Raw genomic sequence first — 20,868 nt, 5'->3', positions numbered from 1 at the left:
CTACGGGCTCAGATCGTTTTCATTACAATTTACTGCCGCCCTGATGCCAGATTCCTAACCTGCAATGGTTGTGGCGAGCAATGCCCAACAATGTCTCAGGGGGGACTTGATAAACATTTAGAAGTAACGTTTTGTCGCTGCTTTGCATAGCTTCTGGGCTGTACCACGTGGGAGGCGTGGGGACAAACCACAGCGTGCGGGCCAAATGGCGCTGTGCTCACCTGGGCCTTCTGCAGCACAGCACTGGCCCCTTATCTTTCCAAAGTCAAAGCATGATGTCAGGGGTTGTTATGTGAACATGTGGACCTGCAGAATAACTAAAGGAACTTTACTGAAATTGGTCTTTGGTTGGGACTAGATATACGTGTTTGAGATCTGTCACTCGATGACAAAAACCAGCTTATTAGAATGAGAATAATTCAAAAGTGGAGCCTGTAGATGTATTTCCCTAAAGCACTCCTCATTCCTGCTTCTCAATCTACACACACACACACAAGTAATTTTTTTTTTTTTAATAGAGTTTCCTTTTATTCACTTTGGAGATTTCTCAAACATTACACATTTATCTGCCAACAAAGAGCTGGCTTTGGGGGGAAAAAACCCAGAAGCAAACACCAATTTTCAAGTGACCATTTTCAATGGTTCATGGTGAAAGCAGAAAGGGGAATAGTGTTTCCAACTACAGCTTGAACTCAGTGGTTAAACTCACCAGCATGAAATGCTCTAAAGAGTAACCGCACATTTCTAAATATCTTGTTTTAAAGTCAACCACAATAAAATTTATAATAAGATCTGTATATGATTTTGGTGCTTTACAAGACTATTTAGGCCATATTGTTTTAGCAATCACCACTATTTTTTCTCAACAGTGACAGACGGGGAAGTGTGAAATGTGTAACTTGAATGTGAGTGGATTTCTGAGGCAGCTCTTTCGAGAAGGGTCAGGACAGACAGAAGAAAGGCTTTGGAACCAGACGCCTCAGGAGTGGAACCATGTCATACAAAGTCCCGGGGGGCAAGCCACATGGACAGGAGCTGCACGCAAGAGTTCTAGCAAATCCACTGAAAATATCATTCTTGAGTTACGTTCACCAGGAACATAAAGCAAGGCGTGCTTCACTGGAAAACTGCATGACTGCCAAGCATACAGATCTTTCTCTCCATCGATTCTCTCTGTAGATGGAGTTCCGTAGTCAGCAAAGATTGCTTACTGACAAAATTAATTAGGCTATCACTAAAATTTGGGGCACTTTTCCGCTTAAACCCAACAGTCATCAGAACCAGGAACCTGAATCTTTGCAAAGCCCAATTCCAGCAGAATTTATTTTTAGAGAGCTCCGACTGTATGCATAACGTTACACAGGATGCCCTATTTTCAATGTGTTTGAAACAGAAACTGTTTTCACATATATGTCCAGCATCACTGACAGAACCCTCTCAACCTGACTTACACAGCATCTCCCCCAGAGCAGTACCGAGAAGGACAAATTCAGTCAAAATTATTTTAAATCTAGTATCTGAAGAGGGAAAAACACTACCTGCTGTGTCCCCAAAACAACATAATCAAAACAGAAAAGCAAGCCGTCCAAGCCCCAGCCCATTTGTGGTGGGGCTACCCCATCAGCATGCCCGTAACAACACATGCGTTAGCATTCTGGGGGCAAAATAATGCTATCTTTTCAACAAGCCAGTTGCTCTGGCTAGGACTCAATCCTGGGAAGGTAAAGTGGCATTTATATTTTTAAACCAAAAACAACAAATGGAAGTGCCAATGATTTAAAAACAGTAGATTCCTGTGAAAAACACACAGCCACGTGTTATTTTTAAAACACAACTGTACCCCTTTCGCTCAGGGAGACATGCTGGAAAGAATTAACCTTAATCAGAAACATCTTCTATTTATTGATAGTTATAATCATTTGTTCAAGATGAGTGTTTTAAGACTGGCGTGGGAGGGGAGGGAGGAGAAGGAGCACTACCGGAGGGCCGAGCAGGAAAACAAGCAACAGTCAAATCGCTGGAGTGGACAGCGTCCACCTGCAACCATGCTTTGTGGATGAAGCGAGGTGTGTGCACTGGGGAGCCTGCAATAAGGGAGGTCACAGAAAGTTCCCTGCGGAAGGGATGCTGGCGCCTCCTCCTCTCCCCTCACACCTCATCTCCGGTCAGATCAGTGGGATCCAGTCAGGTGGGGAGGAGAGCAGAGGGCCTTTGGGTGTCCGGGAGCAGGGACAGCTGGTGGACTAGCAGGGTGTGAGTGCAGGGAGGGAGGGAAGGGCCGTGTCCCTGGGGCCTGTGGTTCTGTAGGGTTTTGGCTGTATGCTGGGAGAGACAGAAAGAGACTAGGGGCTGTTAAGCAGGAGCAATGGCACAAAAAGATGTGTTCTGAAGGCCTCATCCTCTGCCTGTGGACGGGAAGACACACTGGAGGCGGAAATGGATGTGGGGTCGGCAGGCGTGCAGTTACCCCAACAGACCAGGTGAGGCCAGTGCTTTGGAGTCAGGTGGGCAGGGACACAGAGCCGAGCGGCGTCCCAGAAGCAAACCCGACAGGACGTGGTGAGGAATCAGATACTGTGGGGAAAGGAGAGGGGCACCAAGGCATGTCCTAGGTGTCTGGCTTGCACAAGAGGATGGAGAAGGGGGCAGGCACTGAGAGGCAATGTCACGTGGGCAACTGGAGGCTCAAGTCTGGGAAGCAGATGGAGAGTTCTCGAACTCATCTTTGCTTCCTGTGTCTTTGGTTTAAGATCTTCCCTTGTGAATGTGATCCCTTTTGAGGCAGCCTGTTCCCTTAAAGAAGGCTGAAAGGTCTATAACATCAGCCACAAAGCTAGAGTAATAATCAGTTTCCAGCTATAAATAACTCCCCAAACCCTTTGGTCATTGATACATTTAAGTTTTATTTTTCCCTTTGAGAATGGGCAAAAAGAAACATTATTTTTCAAGAGCTCTATGAAAAAGACCCTTTCAAAAGAGGGGCCGTGGTAACTTTGTTCGCTGGTCTTGAGAATGGTCTTTTTAGTGGACATACAGTTAGCGGAAAGCTGCAGAGAAGTTCTCCCTGGCACACCTTTGCCCCGTATCACGTGGGCTGCCCACGGGGGCCCCTCTGCCTCTGAGGCATTTCTCCTGGTCATCTTCGCTGTTCTTCAAGGAGCTGTGGTTTCACCCCTGCATCTCGGTGAAGCGGTTTCTACCACGCACCGAGGAGTCCTGCATATTCCATCTTGATTTCCTAAAAGGCTCTAACGCCAGAAACCTTTTTTCCCTTTTTGTTAACTACGTCATGCCGACTTCTCGGAGGGTTCCCACCTGTCATCAGTTCTGCTCCTGGCATCACGGCTCAAATGCACCTGTTGTGCACTTTCAAGATTAAGTCCTTCCTTTTTGCCTCAACGCAGGTACCCCGTTTCGGTTTTTCCTAAAGCAGCTGACTGATCTCCACCTTCTTTCTCAAAGCAACCAGGAGAACAAACAGAGCTCGAGGGTTTTGAAGCGAGAGACTTCCTTGTCAGGGTGTGAAGAAAATGCAAAAAGTGTTTGGCTGCCTGAAGTCTGGTAATTGATAACTAAGAATGTTCTCTTCATCTCCAAGTTGATTTTGGTTAAGCCCATTGTTCTGTTATCAAGAACAATTACTGGCAATCAGACAAAAATGAACTGCAAGTCTGCCTTCCATCAGAGATTCTGATGTTGGCGTTTCCCTGTTGACTCCCAGCACATGACTGCCTCAGGCTCGGGGTGGGGACCAAAGCCACAGGGAGCAGGCGTGGGTCGCCAAGCCTGTCTCTTCCCTGCAAGAGGTGGACCCCAGCACATCACACAGCTCCCCGGTCTGGTTGTACCTCGTGAAAGAAAAACTAGTTGCCATTGAGGTCGCCCACAGAAAGAAAACAGTGCTCTTCTCCGAACTGTGTTATGTCAGAGATCTTTACTTAAAAAACGTTTATTTTGTGATCATGATACCACTAGGAAAAGATCTCGAGTAACCTATAAGGAGGGCTATTCTTTTGCAGTGATGGGAGTACCCACCCTTTACACCAGGACATCCCCTTCCTGGGTACAAGGTGTAAGAGAGAGTGACGAGAGAAAGGTCCCCTTCGAGGTACCAGCACCTCAGACAGGTGTGTATCAGCTTGACAAATACTGAGGAGCTCAGCAGCACCCACCCAAGATCTAAGACCTGAGTGATATCTCAGGAATGAGGTCATGAAGAATGCATAGATCTCGTATGCACTCACAGACTTCTTGTACCTAAACAGGCCAGTCTACCGCCTGAAAAAGAGAAAGAATCTGGGTCCTGAGATCTCCCATCTCGTAAACTTGCCAGAGGAATATTCTGTAAAACCCTCTAACAGAGAATGCACTTGTCCAGGGCTGAAGTGCCAGGAAATACATCAGTACAGTCATTTCTAACTTAACAACAAAGTTGTCCTAAAATTCTTACAGATTTCCTGAGCTAAAGGCAGCCTTGGGACACAGAGTTACTTCATTTGTTGAAGCAACGCTGTTCAAAATTAGGGTAAAATATGTTGCAGGAAAAGCCTGAACGCTGAGCAAAAGTCTAGTTCATGAAATCCTCACCAGCTGCTCTTACTTGGTATCTAACAGTCAAAGGCCATCCAGAAAGAGTTAACTTTCAAAGCAACGGACAAAACCTTATGGTTCTGTAGCTGTGGGTTTTTTGTTCGTTTTTTTAAATCTGTTCATGGAAGTGGAGTTCAAACGAAGAACGAAGGTCAAGATAAAGAGGAGCCTTTGGGAGTTGCTCCCACAGACCTTTACGTGACCCGCTAAGGGGGTCCCGTGCGCCCCTCGCCCGTGATCTTCATACGGTCTGGGACAGACTAAGACACAGATCGGGTCCTCTTCACCGCTTTTAAACGGTCCCTGGTGCCTTCAGGCCAAACGCGGCCGAGGTGACGCAATTTCGGACGGAGCAGGACGGGGCACTTCCTGAGGTCAGCCTGAAAGCTTTGCAGGCGGGCAGCGAGGGCAGGGCTGCTCCCTGAGATCCACGTGATGTCAACAATCCCGCCCTTTCGGAACTGCGGAGAGCTGGGGTTGCCATTGCTGTGGTGCTGGTTTTCTCTGGGGACGGCTGGACTAGAAAGGACCATCCCAGCTGGTCTGGTGGCTTGCATGGTCTGTGGGGCAGAGACGCTCCTAGGGCCACAAGGTCAGACGTGCAGACAAGTGGCTTAGCCAAGGCAACAGGGGCACACACCGATGCGAAGCTCACCTGGATAACGGGAGCCCTGGCCCAGTATGTGTCCCCACGGTGTGGTGTGTGTCATCACCTTAGATGCTGAGGACAGCAGCCAGTTGAGAGCAGTTTGGACGGGGGCGTGGAGAGGAGATACTCTGAATGAGGAAGGCAGGTCTAGATACGGTGGGGAACTTGGAATTTTGCACCATGTGAGGAGGACGCTGATGTCCGAGAGGACAGAAGACAGAAAGTCAGAGGGATTTGGGGAGACCAACTTGGCCCTGAGTCGAGAAATTGCCAAAGCCTGAGTTATGGTTTCAGGTTTGCACCACCATTTGTTCCTCCGAATGCTATCTAGTAACAGGCTCCAGTCCAGGATTCTCCTCTGATATCTATCAGGGACAAAAAAGTGGGCATCCAACTTTTACACTTTCCACCTGCTTCCCCGAGTTTCCACTAGTTCTCTTCAGTAGCGGGAATCCCAAAGGCCAAGCCTTAGACACGTGCTGGCGCTCCACCCTAGGGCACCCTAGGGGGTTATAAAGGCTCGTGAGCCTCACCCTGCCTGTAGCTGGGGTGAGCTGGTGTGTATGGTTATTAACTCTCGCCAGGTAATAATCACTTGTTTAGGGAACTTCACAGACCCTAGTCCATGAAAGGTTTGCTCTACAGTTCAGACTTGGATTCCTTGGATCTCATTAAACTTAAAAAAAAAAAAACCACCTTTCTTAGTCTTTTAAAAATTAGTGTTTGGGGCACCTGGGTGGCTCAGTTGTTTAAGCATCAGACTCTTGATTTCGGCTCAGGTCATGATCTCAGGGTCATGGGATCGAGCCCCACATCAGGCTCTGCGCTCAGCGCAGAATCTCCTTGAGATTGTCTCTCCCTCTCCCTCTGCCTATCTCCCGCTCACGTGCGCATGTGCACTCTTGTAAATAAATAAACAAAATCTTTAAAAAAAAATTAGTCTTACTACATTTTTTAAAAAGTAGGTTCCAGGCCCAATGTGGGACTTGAACTCATGACCCCGAGATCAAGAGTCACACACTCTACTGACTGAGCCAGCCAAGCGCCCCTTGTTTTACTACTCTTTGAAGACTAATAAATATATTTTGCGGTTACCATGATAGTTATGAAACTGAAAGATTTGATTGAAGTCATAATCTTAAAATACCAACAGAATACTCAATTCTAAATTCTGAAGGGAAAGGGGCTAAAAATTAAGCACAGTGTTTAGATGATAATGCAAAGGCTTACATTTAATTACAGAAATAAAAACTCTACTTAAGCCTTTGAAATCTTTTCTTTCAATAATGTGACTTCTCCAATCATAGCTATTATTTTAAAACCTAACTGTCCAAAATCCAAAGGGCTAAATTCTTTGTTAATACAAATCACTCACAGTCCTTCAGGCCCATGGACCTCACCGTAACTGGGTCTGGACATATTTATAAGTTTTTTGGCCCTTCTCTTTGACATTTTATTTTTTTTTATTTTTTTATTATTTTTTAAAGATTTTATTTATTTGACAGAGAAAGACACAGCGAGAGAGGGAACACAAACGGGGAGTGGGAGAGGGAGAAGCAGGCTTCCCGCTGAGCAGGGAGCCCGATGCGGGACTCGATCCCGGGACTCCAGGATCATGACCTGAGCCGAAGGCAGTCGCTTAACCAACTGAGCCACCCAGGCGCCCTCTCTTCAACATTTTAATGCACTATATTTCCACATCAGTGGCTCCTGGCCCACCAGCAGAATTGCATCACACTGGTTTCAAGGAAAATAATACAGAAGAAGTGCCTTGCTGGCAAACAGCAACAGGGGAAATGAATTATAAATGCACCTCCCTAAGGCACAGCTGCTGGAAGACGTGTGTGTATGTGGGCTGCCCGTGAGATACAGACGTAAGCAGCTCTCTGTATCCAAGAGGACAGGCCAACCCAGGCGCTTGTATGTGGAGCCAGCTATTTCCAAGCAGAGGAAGACCACTGATCAAGCTACCTTGTGACTAAGATGATTTCATGGAATTTAATGAACGGCAAAGGTTAAAAACTAATGTCAGAATTCCCAATATCCTGTTTTACTGAAAACAAAAATGTTTTTTTAAAGATTTATTTATTTTAGAGAGGGAGGGTGTGAGAAAGAGCTAATGGGGGGGGAGGGGCAGAGGGAGAGAGAGAAACCCAACCAGACTTTGTGCTGAGTGCGAGCCCAACGAGGGGCTCGATCCCACAACCCCGACATCACAACCAATAGTTGGACGCACAACCGACTACGCCACCCAGGCACCTCCTAAAAACAAAAATATTTTAACAAAACTGATTTCGGTTATCCTAGTTTTTGGTCTGATGTAAGTATTAAAATGTAGGTCTCCAGATTCATGGTTGTGATACTCAGTATAAAAGTTCCCTTCCAAGCAAGAGTAATAATGACTTTCCAAACTGACTCATTTTTGCTCACTTTTTCCCTTAAAACTAAGAAGCCTGAGTTTTCCTTTCTGACATTCATTCAGTCAGTCCACGGGGGCATCTCTCGGGGACAGCAAAAGGCAGACGGACGTGCCTTGTACCCGCATCAGTGGGTATGCGCACTTGTGGGTCCAAGTGCTGACTCAGAACCCTTCCTCAAACGGCGACACTCCAGTCACGACGATGCCATACCCTAAAGCGATACCGGAGGGCAGAGATTCAAACCCATCTGTGCGCCCTCGAGCAAACTGTTACTTCAGGTCACAAGGCCTGCGGCTGCAGAAACGACAACTCATGCTGCACGGGGAGGTGCCAAACCCGCATCTCCCTGCAGGTGCGCCAAAGGGTGGGCCAGGGAACGAGGTCCAGCCCGTCCCTCAGAAGGTGGATCTCCACCCAGACACGGGCTGATAGCTGGGTCCTAACAGAACTGCCTTTAGACATGAGGAAGAACTAAAATTAAGACTTTTTCTTTTAGGGGCGCCTGGGTGGCTTGGTCGTTAAGCGTCTGCCTTGGGCTCAGGTCATGGTCCCAGGGTCCTGGGATCGAGTCCCCCATCACGCTCCTTGCTTGGCGGGGAGCCTGCTTCTCCCTTTGCCTCTGCAGCTCCCCCTGCTCGGCCACTCGAGCTCTCTCAAATAAATAAATAAAATCTTAAAAAAAAAAGAAGACTTTTTCTTTTAAAGGGAAAATCTAGAGAGACCGCACTAAGTGAAGGAAGAGCAGTTAGTACAGGATGCAGAGCCGGCTTTGTCCGGCTGTGCCTGGTGAAGGGTCCTGAGCAGGTAACTCAGATACTTGTTTCCTCCACCATGAAATCAAGGGACAGAGGCTGGATGACATCTAACATACCTCCAGCTCTGACATGCTACTATTCGGTCATTGAAACTACATCCTTTTGGAACGTAGAATGGAACATTATCTTTTTCCTTTTTTAAAAAATTTTATTTATTTGAGAGAGAGAGAGCACGAGCAGGAGAGGCAGAGGGAGAGAGGGAATTCCAAGCAGACTCCACGCTGAGCACAGAGCCTGACGTGGGGCTCGATCTCAGGACCCCAAGGTCATGACCCAAGCCGAAACCACGAGTCGGACGCTCAACCAACTGCACCACCCAGGGGCCCCTGAAACATTTTCATTCTGATGAAAGATCGTAAAGATCTGTGCCAGAACTTTGACATAAGCCGTCTCAAGTCACTGAAGACTTGATTCAAGTTGATGTCCAGGGGGTGCTGGGGACAGCAGACTTCAGGGAACCAAAGTATAGCCCGGCCTAAAGATCTAGGGCATGGCTGGCCTTCTGTATGTTCACGGAAGTCATGCTTCATCCTCGGCACTCATTTCCAAGACAAAACCCTGGATAACTCTAATATATCCAAATCCACAAACTGGCTGCATTTGGCAGAGATGTCAGTTGTTGGACACTCCAAGTGCCGCCAGAATGGATGGATGGATGGATGCAAAACACACATAGCAGCTGAGGGAAATTTTATTTTATGAGTGCATGTGGCCTGGGATTCATGGCAATGGTTCTTTAGGAAGTAGCAGGCCGAAGTCCCTCCTAAATGTCTGGCCAGCTTTGGCTCTCCTCTGCAGACAATGTCTCAGCTCCCTTCAACACAGCCATCAGAACTGGACTGAGGGTGACAGTCCCCTGCCGTTCCTGAACTTGGCTTTTCATAAGATCATCTGATAGTTCCACTCCTCTGTTTCTCAGTACTTCAAAAGAGCACCACCTTAACTAGAAATGCTTTAAAACTAAACAGAGCAGGGGCACCTGGGTGGCTCAGTCGGTTAAGCATCTGCCTTCAGCTCAGGTTATGATCCCGGGGTGCTGGGATGGAGCCCCGAGTTGGGCTCCCTGCTCAGCGGTAAGTCTGCTTCGCCCTCTCCTTCCGCTCCTTCCCACACTTGTGCTCGCTCTCTCAAATAAATGAATAAAATCTTAAAAAAAAAAAAACAACTAAACACAGCAATGCATTTTCTGAGTAAAAAGTGTATCAGTACATACGGTGGCAGTGGTGTCCTGGACAAATACTATAAATTATTAATTCCAAATGATTAACATTATTACTGAGCTAATCTAGTACTCAACAGTAAGATTCACCATATTCTATTGTAAATCCTCTGACAAAACAAGGAACTCCTTTATTCAAAAGGTGAAAAAGAAAAAAAAAACCTCCTCTACACGTTCCTTAATCGACTCAGTACAGCAGGTGGGTTTCACCCTGGTCGAGCCACCCTTAAAAAGGGAATTAGTGAAATGGCTTACAACCAGTCAAACCTGTGTGCTTTCTGTACCATCTTCCACGCAATAGCTGCGAAAGCCTGGAGCGTATCTGCCATAATCTGTCATTTTTCACAGTGAGCTCTCTGTTTCTGTCTAATTGCACACACACACACTCACTCACTACCTTTGTCATTAATTTGTCTTTTTCAGGTTCTTTCAGAGGCTCTGGGCCCTGCGGGATTCTGACTTGAGAAAGAAGGCATTTTAACAAACTCTGTTAAGACCGTGTTTCTGCAAGGCTGAGCCACTTCCGCGCAAGAGAAACAGACATTCAGCAAATGGGTTTTTCAAACTGCCAACCTGCCTTCCACCCAACATGGCTATCAGTGGGGGAAGAAAACAGAAACAAAAGCTAGAACACGAGTTTGCTGCAAGGAGATGTTAGGTAGAGCAAAAGCATGTTGAAAACCAAATTTCTTAACCCAGAGCACTAAAACATGTACTACACATGTTTTCTCACACTCAAGCTTCTGCTTTAAAGAAAAAAAAAGGCACAACAGGTTATGTGGACTGCAAAGGGCAAAGGAAGGTTTAAAATAGAAATAAAACTTTTCTTTCTTTTTTAGAAAGAATGCTGTAGACATAAAAAGGCAAAATTCAGAGCTCACAGGGAAGGGGCCGCAAAGATGAACCTTTGCCAAATGTGCTTTACAAGATTTACAAAGAGTAACGCCAACATCTTTCTTGTTCTTATTTTTAATTAAGGAGGAGGTGTTGTGTTCTAAGGAAGCTATGTGGATGCTGCTGGCTGAAACGTAGATTTGATCTTCTCGTGCTGGTTAGCTAACACTGATTTTCTGCCCCAGTGGAAGAGATTTTACTTTGATGCATGCCATTTAAATTCATTTTACACAGCTGCTTAATGTGGCTTGGCAAGGCGCAGCCAAACTAGCTTTGTGGGTCTAAATAGAACTCCAGAGTTGGTAAAGGACAGATCCTATGGATTAGCAGCTGATGATAAATGCTTTTCTCCCCCCACTGTTATTTTCCTACTGACTCACAGACTGACCTTGAAGGTACCACAAGAAAGGAAAAAAAGAGGAAAAGACAGTTTCCCAAAAGAAATGTTTACCTAATTCTAAATTTGTTATTTCATTTTTAGGATTATGTTTACAAAATTCTATATTTGTTAGCCCACGTTTAGGACCATGTTTACAGGATTTAGAACTCCCGACTGCAAAATTATCATTTGCTCTTGCTGTCTAAATAAATGTATGCCGAATGTAAAACTATTGGAAGGCTCTCTCTGTTACGTATTCTTAACAAGTCGTAAAAGCAGCGTTCTATACGTTTAGTCTTTAAACAAAGCCAGTTGATTGTTCCCTGTTTTATCTTAACCAAAAATGTGGCGTGTTTCTACTGAAACTAGTGAACAGGATTCAATCTATGTAGGATAATCTTATCGTTATGATATGCAAAGCAATATCAATATTTTTGCTAAAAATCGGTCAATAATATGCTGTAAGAGCATTTACTAACCTAAAAATGGTGACAGCCTGCTATTATAAAGCTTTGTAGTAGGAAAGAAGAAAGACACTTTTTGTTGCTATATGTAATTCCTGTGTTGAAATTGATAATAATATGGCAACACCACGTTTAGAAGGCAAATTCTGTGTTGGAGGATTTGGTTGCATTTTTCTGGTGACTTCAATATTCTAAAACTCCTTGGGAGAAGGAAATAATAGAAATCTTTGGCACAGACGTCTGCTCAGTGATGATATAATGAAACCCCTCTTAAGTCCTATTAATAACCTGAGTCATGTCTCCTGCAGTGAGTCTCCTGTCAAATGAGGTCGCTGCACTCAGAATTGGGGGTGGGGGGTGGGAGCAGGTCATCGTAGCGGCAGGAATGAGAACAACACAGTCATGATAACAGGGCCGTAGGACACAAGTTCCCAGACAACACGAGGACGACAGCAGGGGAAATCACGCCAGAGGAGGGAACTTCGTCCCTTTGACGGAGCTAAAAGTTTGCATTTCCCTCTCAGGCACGAAGGAAAAGAAGCCATGCCGAAAGCCATGCAAAGACAGGATCTGGGGGACGGCATGCAGGGCTCCACCACATGACCACGGGACCGTTCAGAAGAGTGAAAAACAAAACAGAACAAAACGAACAAAAACCCCGAAACAAACAAAAAGAAACAAAAAGACAACCCCCTCTGGGATGGATTTCCTCTTAGGTCTTTCACTTTCTTGTTTTGGGTGTTCCTTTTGCAGCTTGATGGCACGGTCATTAACGGTTTAAAAAAAAAAATGCCCAGGTCCCGCAGCAAGTCAGGGTATGTGGCTACCTACCCGTACTGGTCAGGCTGGTGCATCAGGGGAGCCTGAGAGTTGCCATAGTTGGGGTGCTGGGAAGAAAACATGGGGCGTCCCCCAGCCCCAGACTGGCTGGGATAAGCAGGCGACCTAATGTATGGTGGCCTAAAGCAGAACAGAAGAACAACCTCTTTGGATTTGCTCTGTAGACAAGTATGAATCCCCCTGTGCATTAGGTTCTGTCCACACGTAGGTGTGGAGGGCTACAGAATGTGGCCTCAGCCTCTGTACCATGCAGCTCCTGAGAGGGGGACTGGAGGTGGTTCCCTGAAAAGAGGGGGCGGGGTGGGGGGCAGGGGCAAAGGGGAAAGACGAGTAAGACTCTCAGATCTAGTCTTGGTGTACATTTCACGCACCTCTGACTTCAGCACAAGCCGAAATACACAGTCCTCAGTTACAACGCCCCGAGAACTACAGTGGGCAGGATGCGGAGGCAAGGCTCTGGAATGGCCTGCCGAGCAGAAGCAGACAATGACAAGGCAGGGATGTGTACCTCCGCACGAATTTAGATAAAATGCCACATCGACTGATTTGGGAAGGGAGCAGAGCAAGACTTTTACGTCGAACGGCTATGCCTTGGTCTCTGTGGTTATCTTCCTCCCAGGCCACCGTCCGAGGCCTCATGTCCAGGGCCATAAGGCACTTTCTACCTGAGAAGAGCTGGTGCTTTAGGAGTTGCAACAACGGTGTTTTAGGAGTTACGGGGACAGCGTGTGTTAAACCTAACTCAGAACTTCAACGGGACCAGGCAAACCAGTCTTCGTGGACAGGTTTATTAAAACATTCCCTAAAGTTCGGTTTAGTGTATATAGTGGTGGGGTTCAGGAGATTTTAACTCACTGTAATGTGGATGAGGGAGAGAGAAAGAATGATTGACTTTCATTTTGATTCCTCAAGGGAAATTTATTATTATTTGGAGCAAACGGTGAGACTGAAGGGTCCCTAACATTCCCCAAATAGCAGCTTCAGAGGAAAAGTAACAAAGGGACACATTTAAACACACACACACACATACACACACACACATTTTTCTTTCCCTTTGACAAAAATCAGATTCTTCTATCTTTTCTTCTGAAGACCACATATCTTCATACATAGCTTTCAATGTACTTTGTTTTAAAACATATTTTAACATATGTTAAACATAACTTAAAACATATCTATAAATGCTTCTCTTAAAACTATTCGCTTCTGTCTCATAAATTTTTAATTATGTTATTTTTATGCAGGTTAAATATTTACTTAAAGAATTTAAAAAATCAAGATGGAAAACAAGTATGTAACTGAGGCTAAAGCCTTGCTCTATCAACTTAAACTTTATGAAATATTATCTTTGCTTTATTAGCCATATTTTGGTTTGGACAGATAGAGAGGTATGCCCAGAAAAATAAAATATAACATAAGAATATGAAATCTGTAAATCTCACACAGAAACATTTAGACAAACACACACAATACAAATATGTGCATAGACAAAGTTTCTATTTTATAAGGATTTTTATGGTGGGGTTAAAAAAAAAAAAGGAAGGTGGTTCTTTTTCAGTGGGTTAGATTTTAAAAGCCTACTTTTTCGGCTTTAGACTTTTCCAGCCTAAACCTCGCTCCTCTAACCGGAACCACCCAGATATGCCACCGCCCTGGGGCGCTGGTTATAATGACTAGTCACAGTCATTCCAAATAAGCTCCCACAAGGGACTCGCCCACCACTCGGGTTCCTTCCTCGATGTCTCAGAGAACGTGGTCTGCCATTTACTTCTCTGTACTTTATGGGACCGCATGTGTTAACACCAAAGGAACGGCCAAGCCGAACGACACTGCACCGCTCCCCAGCCCGGGTGACCCAGGCGACGGCGCAGCTCTGTGCGCGACCCGCACCCACAGGTGCGCACGCAGACCGCCTGCCCCGACGGCATACCTGCTCTGTGCCGAGTTTGCAGCGGCCTGCATCACTGCGGCGGCTGCCTCCTGTGCCTTACGGTTCACGGTTGGCATCGGTGGCCCCATGCCTGGCCCTCCCTGCTGAGACATGCCGGGAGAGCTGGGGGTCATGCTGCTCATATTTCCAGGAAATGGTCTGTTCTGCATCCCAGCTGATGGCATTCGTCCCAGGGGCATAGCACCACATGGCTGGCTTGGCCCTTGTCCATGCATCTGGTTGTTGGCATTGATGCCCATGCCGGGCCCTGGGCCGCTGTAGCTTGCACTGGGCACCCCGCTATACGTTGGGGGTCTGGAGTAGTTACCTAAACAAAAAGCAAACACAAATTAAAGCCTTTTACTTTATCTGGACTGGTGAGAACATTCACTGGAAAGGCTTCTTGTCCAACAATGCGGTCAACACAGCATAGTCGTCATTATCCTTATTAACCCTTCCCCTGTTGGCACGGATGAGGCTGGCAGGGTCAACACATGTTCTCGGCCCATTCCAAAGGCAAAGAGCCACATGGGACCACTGAGAGATGGAGGGGCCATTTAGGCGAACCATTAAAGCCATCCAGAAACAGGCAAGGGATGCTAGTACCGAGTGTCGCCTCAGTCCACCCGGAGCTCACGTGCTTACCTTTCAAAGTGGCGATTTCAAGCCCTAGTCCTTAGGAACACACCACCGAGACTGCATCACTACATCACCAGTGTCCGACAGCTCTGACAAAGGGCTCTCAGAAAGAGGACACGGAAGACAAGGTGCACGCACGGTCAAAATTATCCTCCAAAACCCCGCAGGAGGTGTCGTGTGGGTGCTCGGCCAAACAACCCATTTTTCTCTGGCGTTGGGAGCACGTTTTGTCTGTCTGTGTGTTTGTTTGTTTTTCCCCCGGGCACCAGAGAAAGCCGCTGCTTTATGCTTGGTGCCATGTCCTAGGAAATGTGCTTTCAAGCACCGCCCTGACGTCCAGCACGGTGAGATGCTGACTCCGCGGGGAGCAGGCAGAGCGGGGGGAGGAAGTGAAGGGCCACGAACACGCCTCCAGCCCCCGTTCCCACCGGGGAACACACTGAGGAGAACGGCAGCTTCGAGGGCCCCAGCTATTTCAAGAGTTTGTCTTCTCTCTCCTTCCGCACCTTTTATTTTGACTGAGTACACACAGATTAAAGTCAGGTAAGTTAAGGGCATATGCGATGTCATTCCAATAATAATAATGACTGCAGATAGTTACTGCTGAACCACACTACGCATGACACGTGGGGTTAAGTGCTTTGCGTCAAATGATTTCATTCATTTCTCCGATGACCATATAAAAAATACATATAAATGACGACGATTCCATTTACAAATGAAGAAAATCAACAGCCAGTAAGTTAGGGTTCAAGCTCAAGCAAAAGGATTCTGGGACCCATGTAAGTAACCAATAAAATAGGCTGCCTTCCCACAAATGATTAATGAAATAAAATGAGTGTAAAAGGCATTTGCAGAATATGGATTAACGTTTCTCAATCAATTCTTACTGCTTTCTGGAAGAATCTCCTTGTCAAAACAACATAACCATTCTAGGGGATATAAAGTTAAATATAATGCAATTCCTGCACTCAAGAAGCTCACCGTGTGTGTGTGTGTGTGTGTGTGTGTGTGTGTGTGTGTGTGAGAGTGAGGTGGAGTAGAAGGGATAAGACAAGGAAAAGTATAAAAGCAAGAAAAGTGCAAGAGTAATCTGCTTGGGGGGGGGCAGGGGTCAGTGCGGTAGGGGAGTTCAGGGAAGATTTCTTTGCCGGGCTGCGACCTCAGGAGCCCATGGGTGGCCAGGCCCTGGGACGCGGAGAGCTGGCACCGAGTGAAGGCTCTGCACATAATGTCTACAAGATCTTAACTTGTTCTCCTCTTTCTTGGTTTCGCCCTCTTCTCCATAAAGCAAAGATAATCCTCTCTAATACTGCCTAGTTGAGGAGTTGCTAGGGTTAAAGGACATTATGTATGTAAAGTATTGCAAACAGGCGCATGAAAATGGTAGGGGGTAGGTATCTGGGTGGCGAGTAAGGCAGAAGAGAGGACAGCGCACGTGGCCCAGCCAGCCAGACAGCAGACAAAGTGAGGATGGGTCACTGTGCGTGGGGGTCGTGGTGGAGGGAGGTCAGGTTCAACAGGGCCTTGTGTTTTGAAGATAAGGAGGAGTTTCTCCAGGTTTTCCAGCAGAAATCGGATTTGATGAGTAACAATAATAAAAGCAAATACTTAATATTTACTATGTGCTAAGCTCAATTCCAAATTCTTTGTATGAACTCATTTAATCCTTGTATTCAAGCCTAAGAGGTCTCTGTTATTGCAACCCTAATTCTAGAGATGAGAAACCTGAGGCACAGGATAGGATGTTAAAGAGCCTGTCTCAAGGTCATGTGCCTACTAAGCAGAGAAGGCATGGTTCGCATTCAGGTAATCTGTGTGTTCAGAGTCCAAGCACAGGACACTATGGTGTGGCCTCTCAAATGCTTAAGGAAAAACCGTACTTATGTGACATATCATCACAACTGTAAAACCAGGTTTTCTTAAGTCCACACATGTAAAGCTGCATCACCTAAATCTACAAGATCCATGGACTTTTCAACAAGGACGGGGTACTTGCTCTCTGTTAGGTGCATTACATGAACTTTCTTTTTTGGGTATCCATGAAGTGTGTTATTTATTGCAGACGGTAGGAAGGTCACCACTCACACGAACCAGGGGCCGACACACTTTCTGTAAAGGGCTGGACAGCGAATATTTTAGGCTATTTGCGCCAGATGGTCTCAACTAAAATGTCACTATGGCCCTGACGTGGCCAGAGGCACTCCATACACAAATGAGAGTGCCTGTGTTCAATAAAACTTTATTTACAAACACAGGTGGTGGGACAAAGTGGGCCATAATCTGCTGGCCCCTGCTACAGACCAACCTTAGGACCAACTAATATAGCGCTCCGCCAGCAGAGAAAGGGACTTGTGACAACCAGCACCCTTTGACCCTGAATGTCCTCTGGAAGGCTAAAGAAAGCCTAAAGGGGAATGACAACAGAGTGAGGCACTAGCAATTTCAGGAACTGGAAATGGAGAGGAAAACAAAACAGACTAGAAGGAACAGGAGAGGTGTGATACCAATGACCTCAGGTACCACCCAGGCCCACGTGAGTCAGTATTTTATGGCCAGCTCCTTGAATTTAAACCGCTTTTTCCTAAGAAAATACTCTGCCTTTGCGGAAATAATCAAACGGGCACTGTTTCCAAGTAAAAGGTAAGACATTCACTGTTCATCAATTTTAAAGTTCTTTATAAAAAGTTCTGTTGTTCTGGAACCTCCCACCCCACAGGCCCCCACATAAGGTCCCCGTCTGTCTTCCAGTCCCACCATCGTGGTGGAAAGGGCACCTTATGCTTCCCCGGCTTGTGAGGGACAACGGTGTGGTGGGCAGGCTGCTGGCCTGCCTCTTCCCACGCCTTCTCGGGAGCACAATCCTCAGAATGCTTCTCTGGGGGCAGAGTTAAGGCTTCTCCTCTCCATCCTCACTGACCTCACACGCCCTCGCTGCCAGAGAGTCTGACAGCATCAGGGAGCACAGTGCTCTTTTTTGGCACTTGCTTTTTATTAAAAATAAATAAACTCATTCACAGTTCGAATGCAAATGAAATTAATTCACATATTCATTCGATTACTAGCTCCCGTCCTTCCCCAGCACTTGGTAAGTGACTCATTTGGGAAGAAACCTGATTCAGTGAAAACATATGTACGCTTTGCTTTCGAAGGAAATGAAATAACACTTTAATCTTGTTTCAGAAAACAAGCGTTTAGACATGGTTATGGCAGACGTGGCCCACAACGCAGTTTTGTAAGAGAAGAAAGTTCCTGATTTTGTTGAACTCTGCTTACGGTCAGAACAGAGAAACTCTGTCACCCCGGGCTCTTGCGCTTTGGGTACCACTGGCAGTCAGACTCTGTATTTTAAGGAACACAAAGGAAAGAAATGACCGAGATGGTCGGTTACCCTGGACCCTACTTCCTCCTTCTCATTCCTGGTGCGTGCTAAGAGGAAGAGCTGTGGTTCAGTGGCTTTGCTCGACTCCGCAGCTGGTCTCCCGACAGCAGGCAGGCGGGGTCTGCGTGAGAGCACAACCACCATGCACACCCATACACGCATGCACACACTTGTGCTTAGAAAGGCCCGTTGAGTGCTGGGCTCCCAATCTCATTTTCCTCAATCAGCTGGGTTGATTCCATGAATGGGCACTCAAAAGCACATGTCAAGGGAATATGTTCTAATTATAGAGGCCTCTATTTGGGAGAAGAAATACAAAGTCCCCTTTTCTTCTCCTTGAAACGCTAAAGACTTTCCTCATTAAACTCACATGCCTGGATAAAAATGCTTTCTAAAGGCTTTAAATGGCTTAAGAGGCAGTGATGGACAAAGCACAGTCTCTAGAATTGGGGTCTGAATAGCGGCATGACCTTGGATAAGTTATTTAACGTATGTGAACATCAGTTTTGCCATCAGTAAAGTAAGAACGGTAATGGGGACCTGGTATAAAGGGACTAGTAGAGTGCCGAGCACAGAGTCCCCTAATAAACGATAGCTGCCACCGTCATCATCAACAATCATAATACTATCAACAGCATGGATAATTGATGATCTTTCCCCACAGTCTTTTAAAAGAAGTGTGGAAGGAGTGAAAAATGATTAATGCCTCCCCCCTTTGCCTACTCGATAACGTATCTTTCTCCCCCAAATAAACAAAAACCAAACATATAAGCCAAGCAAAATATGAGAGGAAAAGCCAGGAATGAGAAGTGCAATCTTATTTCCATGTTTCTCTAATAGATTAGTAATTTGTTGGCACTAGCTCGGACAGAAAACAGATGGATCCAGCATTAGGCACAATGAAGGCAGCAGATGCTGGGCCAGCCCACCTCAGCTGGACGGGTCTTGCAGCCAAGTCCGAGAGCCCACAGTTTTCAAGTGGGTTCATCCTGGCACACCAGCTCTGGAAAATTGGTCACCAAATAAATTCAGATTTCAACCCACCAGGAGGTATATTCAAGCACCAGACAGAGGAACAAGGAGCTAGACTCTATTTGAGTCACCATTATTTTAGGAGGATCACAAAAAATTCTGTATCTGACTCTGGAATATTTAAATTTGCTAGTTACAATCAATACTCCAAGCTTCCTGCTTTTTTGAACTATTAAGTGTTTCCACTCACATAAGAAGTTTTGCTTCTCAGTGTTACCATTCGACAATTCCTTATGAATCACTTCTACACGCAAGGCTCCGTATTATATCCCCATGCTGTGGAGGGTAAAATGGTGCCCAAATCACAGACCAGACACTCTACCCGGTGCAGGAAAAAATAAAATGGATTAATTAGCTATATATTATGATAAATATGTTTGTGAATTAGGGCTAAATAGGCATTTACCTTGTCGTTTAGTTAGTAATGTTCACCACTTCTTATAGCTGTCTACTATAGTATGATTTTTAGGTCATGTTTATAGAGATAGAATTTACATACAATAACAATCCTATATGTCCTATAACCACCACGACATGGGGTATTTCTATATCATGACAAAAAATCACCGGTTTGTGGTCAATCGCACCCCCACCCATGGGAACCATTGATCTGATTTCTCTTCCTACAGTTTTGCCTTCTCCCCAATGTCATATACAATCATACAGTATGTAGTCTTTTGTGTCCGGCTCCTTTCCCTTAGCATCACGCTTTTGAAATCCATCCACATTATTGCACACATCAGTGGCTTGTTCCCTTTTGTTGCTGAGTAGCATTCAATTCTGTGGACATTTGAGTTATTTCCAGGTTTTGGCAATTACGAACATTTGCACACAGGTCTTTGTGTGGACACAGGTTTCATTTCTCTTGGCAGGAATGAGAGTGCCAGGTTGTACGGTAAGTGCATGTTTGACTTTATAAGAAACTCTACCAAAAAATGTATGAGTTAAAAAAAAAAATGTATGAGTTCTAACTGTTCTACATCCTTGATATTGTCAATTAAAAAAAATGAGCCATTCCAGTAGGTGTCAAGTGGATATCACTGTGGCTTTAATTTTCATTTCCCTAACAAAGAATGACTTTGAGCATTTTTCACATGTTTATTTGCTGGTTACCATATTTCAGTAAGATCCTTTCTGTGTTAAAAAAAAAGTTATAGGGGCGCCTGGGTGGCTCAGTCGTTAAGCGTCTGCCTTCGGCTCAGGTCATGATCCCAGAGTCCTGGGATCAAGCCCCGCGTCGGGCTCTCTGCTTAGTGAAAAGCCTGCTTCTCCCTCTCCCACTCCCCCTGCTTGTGTTCCCTCTCTCGCTGTGTCTCTCTCTGTCAAATAAATAAAAAATCTTAAAAAAAAAAAAAAGTTATATTTCAAAAACCTTCTTCCAACTCTAGCTTCCTACACAGGCTGATAACACAATGTTGCTCTTTTAGATATTACTTTGGAGGGAAAATGACTGAGTAGATATGAAGACCACAAAAGCAGGTTCAAAATGAAAGCTGACTTACCTTCAGTTGCATTAAATCCTACTATTTGTGGGAATGGAGAGAATTTGTTTTGGAATTGGTATTTATGGCAACATATCTTCCCTATATCAACATGCATTTTAAAAAGTCTTCAC

General features: G+C 45.6%; 1 protein-coding gene across 4 annotated transcripts in view; it reads right to left on the bottom strand.

Moving 5' to 3' along the window:
- LOC118001952 (AT-rich interactive domain-containing protein 1B-like) overlaps positions 1-20,868 on the bottom strand; it is a 436,994-nt gene that overhangs the window by 47,187 nt on the left and 368,939 nt on the right. For 3 of the 4 annotated variants that reach the window (XM_034992143.1, XM_034992146.1, XM_034992144.1), the window contains 2 exons: positions 14,201-14,528; positions 12,262-12,390 (listed from right to left, as the gene is read on the bottom strand). In XM_034992143.1, the coding sequence (XP_034848034.1) occupies positions 12,262-12,390; positions 14,201-14,528 (457 nt within the window). The remainder of the gene's footprint in view (positions 1-12,261; positions 12,391-14,200; positions 14,529-20,868) is intronic. The other variant, XM_034992145.1, reaches the window with a different exon arrangement.

This window comes from Mirounga leonina, unplaced genomic scaffold (genome assembly GCF_011800145.1).
Source record: "Mirounga leonina isolate KUSES-001 unplaced genomic scaffold, KU_Mleo_1.0 Mir_55, whole genome shotgun sequence".
NCBI classification, from domain to species: Eukaryota; Metazoa; Chordata; class Mammalia; order Carnivora; family Phocidae; genus Mirounga; species Mirounga leonina.
This window is presented reverse-complemented; position numbering and strand designations above follow the sequence as displayed.